At 65.3% G+C, this 4367-nt stretch overlaps 1 protein-coding gene across 1 annotated transcript in view; it reads left to right on the top strand.

The window, feature by feature from the left end:
* RFLNA (refilin A) overlaps nucleotides 1-2492 on the top strand; it is a 19534-nt gene extending 17042 nt beyond the window's left edge. Inside the window, exon 3 of the mRNA XM_040444064.1 lies at nucleotides 930-2492. Within this exon, the coding sequence (XP_040299998.1) occupies nucleotides 930-1242 (313 nt within the window). The 3' untranslated portion in view covers nucleotides 1243-2492. The remainder of the gene's footprint in view (nucleotides 1-929) is intronic.
* Nucleotides 2493-4367: the final 1875 nt, after the last annotated feature.

Genomic DNA, 4367 nt, shown 5'->3' on the forward strand with positions numbered 1-4367 from the left:
TATCTGTGGGGGTGTGGTGGGGGATGGGGGCTTATCTGTGGGGGGTGTGGTGGGGGATGGGCTTATCTGTGGGGGTGCAGTGGGGACGGGGGCTTATCATCTGTGGGGGTGCAGTGGGGGATGGGGAGTTTATCTGTGGGGGTGTGGTGAGGGTGGGGGGCTTATCTGTGGGGGTGCGGTGAGGATCGAGGGGAGCCGATCACCTGTAGGGGTGGGGTGGGGGACGAGGCTAAAATCCCCACCCTTGGGCGACTTTTGCTTCCAGTTTGGTTCTGGGAGTTCTGGAAGCAGGGGCTGTGGGCCACTGACAGGGGCTGCTGGTCACTCGTAGGGAGGGGGGTCGCTCATCTAGGGGATGCTGGGGCTGCTTTGGGGGAAACTTATTTTGATGTCATTTCCAACTTTCAGAAAAGTTGCAGAGAGGGGACAAGGAGCCCCCGTGTGCTCTGTTGAACGGATTCACTGGTTTGCATTTTGGCCCGTTTGCTCGGACATCTGCAAACTCTCCCCGTGCCCTTCCTAAGAACAGGGACATCCTCTCACATAGTGACAGAAGGCCGTCAAGCTCAGCACGGTCGAGGGCAGAACCCCACCGCCCTCCTCCTCCCTGCACAGTCACGTTTCATCCATTGTCCCCAAATGTCCTCTTAGGGCATACTTTTAGCCCAACTCGGCATCCAATCGGGATCACCTGTTGCACTGAGCGGTCCCACCTCTTTCCAGCCCTTTCTCCAAGCTGGCAAGCCCCCTCTGCCCTTCTTTGGCCTGTGGCCTCGACATCTGGGAAGAGCCCGGTGGTGTCGGAGGGTCCGGTTCACGGAGCTCCCGGCCCTGGACCGCGCGGGGGCGGAGGGGCCGGGGGAGGGGGGGCCCGGGGTGATGGGCCCGCCCCCGTCCCGGGCTCACCCTGCCTTTCCCGCCCGCCCCAGCTGCAACTCCGAGGTCAAGTACGCCTCCGAGAGGCACTTCCGGGACAATGTCTTCTACGCGCCCGTGCCCACGGTCACGGCCTACAGCGAGACCATCGTGGCGGCGCCCAACTGCACGTGGCGCAACTACCGCAGCCAGCTGACCCTGGAGCCGCGGCCCCGCGCCCTGCACTTCCGCAGCACCACCATCATCTTCCCCAAGCGCGCCAGGAACACTTTCCGGACCACCCTGCACTGCAGCCTGGGCCGGCCCAGCCGCCGGTTCACGTCCAGCGTGCAGCTCCAGCTCCTCCTGGGGCCCGCGGCGCTCTGACGGGGCGGGGCCGCCCACCCCCGACCCCGCAGCGACCTTGGGCTGGGGGGGGCCCCAAGGACGGACCGCGTGGCTCAGCCTGGAGCCGGGCACGAGGGAGGTGGGGTGGACTCGGTGAACACTTCTGTTCCGTGGGCACGACAGCGGGGGACGCGGCATGGGCGTGGCTCCCCGAAGCGCTCCGGGCCGGGGCGGGGGGAGGGGCTTGCGGTAGGTTGGGTGCCCCCCCCCCCGCCCCTCCCGGGGGTCCCCGAGAGAGGAAGGCGTGCGACCGCGGCGGGCCCTTAGGGCGGAGACCAGCCTCGGTCGGAGGGACTGGCGCCGCCCCCCGAGACCCCGGCCACCCCGTCTGACCGGGGCTGGTGGCCTGGCTCCCAGGCCACGTGCCGTCCAGACACCTGGCTTCCTGGGAAGAGGGGTCTCCAGAGCGGGCCTTCCGCTGGGCGCGCAGCTCGGCTAGAGGCCCGGGCCGAGCGCCCTCTGGTGGCGGCTGAGCCAGGAGGGCGGGCAAAGGCCCCCGCCGTGAGGCCAGGGGCCAGCGCTGGTAGAGACCTTGCCGGAGCTGTTGGCCGTGTGCCGGGGCAGAGGCTTTCGGGCACGGCCCGCCTGAATTGAGGCCTTGGCGCTCCGCGTCGGGAGCCTCGCCCCCAGGGCGTCCCTGCTAACCTCTGTCCGCGCAACCTCTCCAGGATCAGGACTCTCGCGCCAGAGCCTTCCCGCCAGGCGCCAAGGGGAGGCATCGAAGCTCTCGGAACGTCCGCCGTCACCTGCGTGGGGCTCCGGGCCCAGCTGCTTAAAGAGATGCCGTGGCGGTAGCTGCCCTGGGTCAGGCCGCCCGGTTCCACACGCGGTGATTCCACACGCGCTGTCCCCAGTGCTGCTGGGCCCCCGTCGCACGTGCTGCCAGGGCAGGCGGGGAGCCAGGGGCCACGGTCTGGTGCTGCCCCGGACGGGTGCCCCAGAAACTCCCCAGTGTGGCCTCGGAGGGGCCCTCTGGCCTGAATGGACCCAATGGGTAAGGGGACTCCCCTCCCACGCCCTTGTTCATCCCCCGCGACGGGGGCAGAAAGGCTCTCCCACGTGGTGGGGGTGGGGGTGAGAGAACAACCCGGAGCCTACGTCCAAGAGAGGCAAGTGCCTGATCTATTTTTGTATATCTACACCCGGTGCATGTTCTCTCCAGAGAGTCCGATTAACAAAAATAACTTAAGAACTTGATTGATTATCTTAATAAAACGTGCAGACCCAGAGAGGCTCCCTGTTCTGTGTTCCCGAGCCCCTCGGATCCCATGGGGTGGGGCAGGTTTTCACAGGCCCCCGTGCCCAAGTGCTTTGTGTTCTGCGTCCCAGCCCCCTGTGCTGATGCCCCCGGAGAAGGGCCCCAGCCGCCTCTGCAAAGAAGCTGGTCCCAACCCACGCTAGCACTGGTTTCCGTGTTGTCCGTACCTCTGGAGGGGCCTCCGGGGCCCCGACTGTCCGTGCAGTTAGGGAGACACACGGCGGCCAAAGGACAGTGGCCTCTGGGAATCAGAACGTCAGACTGGAATGTGCCCCAGAGGGGCGCACAGCCTCAGAGAGCCCAGCCGGTTTCGGGTCGGGCTTCCGCGTGGACGCGCACGCTGGGGGCTGCTTTGTGCCTAACGAATTCGGATGTACAAGCTGGACTGCGATCCCAGCGCTGATCTGCCTCGCCACCCGAGGGGAAGATGGGGTGGGTTTCCTGACACGAGCAGTTGGGGGGGGGCCCACGAATCCAGTGACCTTGGAGGTGCCCCTGGGGTGCCCTTCAAGATAGAACTTTCGACGCACGCGATTAGCTGACGGCCTCCGGCTGCAGCTTTCCAGCCGCAGGCAGGACCCTCTAGCAGGCGTCTTTGCCCTCGGGGGACTGAGACTGGCTCTCCCTTTCTCTTTCACGTTGTCGTCACCTGTCTCGGCGTGTCGCGGAAGACAGGTAAGACGCGCGCCCGGGAGACGAGAGCGAGCCCACACCTTGCACTCAAGTGTCTCCGAACGTCGTTTGGACCACGTGGATAGCTTTGCCTTTCCCTAATGACACCGGGAATCCCAGACTGCTCCTTGTATACAGGGCCTCAGTGAGGCCCAACCTGGGAGGAGGAGAAAGCGGGGAGCAAGGCAGCTGCCCGTAAGGCCCCCGAGGGCTCCCCGGCTTTGCTGGGAACCCGGAGGGCCTGGAGGTCAGGGGGAAAGTGTTACCAGCGTTGTCTAGATCCCTGGGATTTCCACCTCCAAAATAGTGACTGCAAAGCCCCTTCCACACACACCCCCCCCCCCCCCCCCCCCCCCCACGTCTCAGAGAGGCAGGTGTCACTCACGAAGTCCCCTGGGGAGCAGGAGACGACACCGGGGACGGACCCAGTGGCTGGAAAAAGAACATGTCGCTTAATGTCTCTACCAAATGGGCACACGGTCTTACCTCTCAGGCTGCGGGAGATGAGAATTCACTCTGGTCAGGCCTCTGCGGCAGCCGAACCAAATTGGGACCCTTCTCGGCGGGGAGGGGGGGGCGGCAGGGCAGGGCGTCCACTGCTCATGCTGGGGCGGGAACACTTCAAATGTCTGAGGGTCGGCTACGGCCCCAAACGCCCCTCCTGACCTCTGCTGGGGTCACTCTTGCCAGTTCACACTCACAAGCCTCAGATCAAACTCAGCAACCCCCTCCTCCAAACAGGCGTCCCCATCATCTGGATCGACGCCGTCCCGTCCCCTCCTCCCCAGAGTTAAGAGTGACAAGCACAGCAGCCCAGGCAGCCAGCAAAGCCCTCGGAGCTGAGCCGCGCACTCTGACTGCGGGCAGTGGGCCTGCTGTCAGCGTTCTAGCACATTCCATCCTCGCGGTGACCCTGAGAGGCAGCTGGCGAGAAGTCCCAACGAGGAAGCGGGGCCTGGCCTGCCTGCCTCTGGAGGAGGTGAGAAGGAAGGACCGTCTGTCACAGGGCCGCCAAAGCCTCCCGGCCTCCTGGGGGATCCATCAGAACGGTGGCCGTCCTTAGCCTTCTCAAGGACAGAATGGCCAGGGCGGCCCCCCCCGCCCGCTGCTGGCGATCCCCGTTTGCTCCTTTATCAGACCCATTTTGTCTGTTCCCTGCCGGGTCCCCTCGTCC

This window comes from Herpailurus yagouaroundi, unplaced genomic scaffold, assembly GCF_014898765.1.
Source record: "Herpailurus yagouaroundi ecotype Mexico unplaced genomic scaffold, PumYag 191, whole genome shotgun sequence".
In the NCBI taxonomy this organism is placed as follows: Eukaryota; Metazoa; Chordata; class Mammalia; order Carnivora; family Felidae; genus Herpailurus; species Herpailurus yagouaroundi.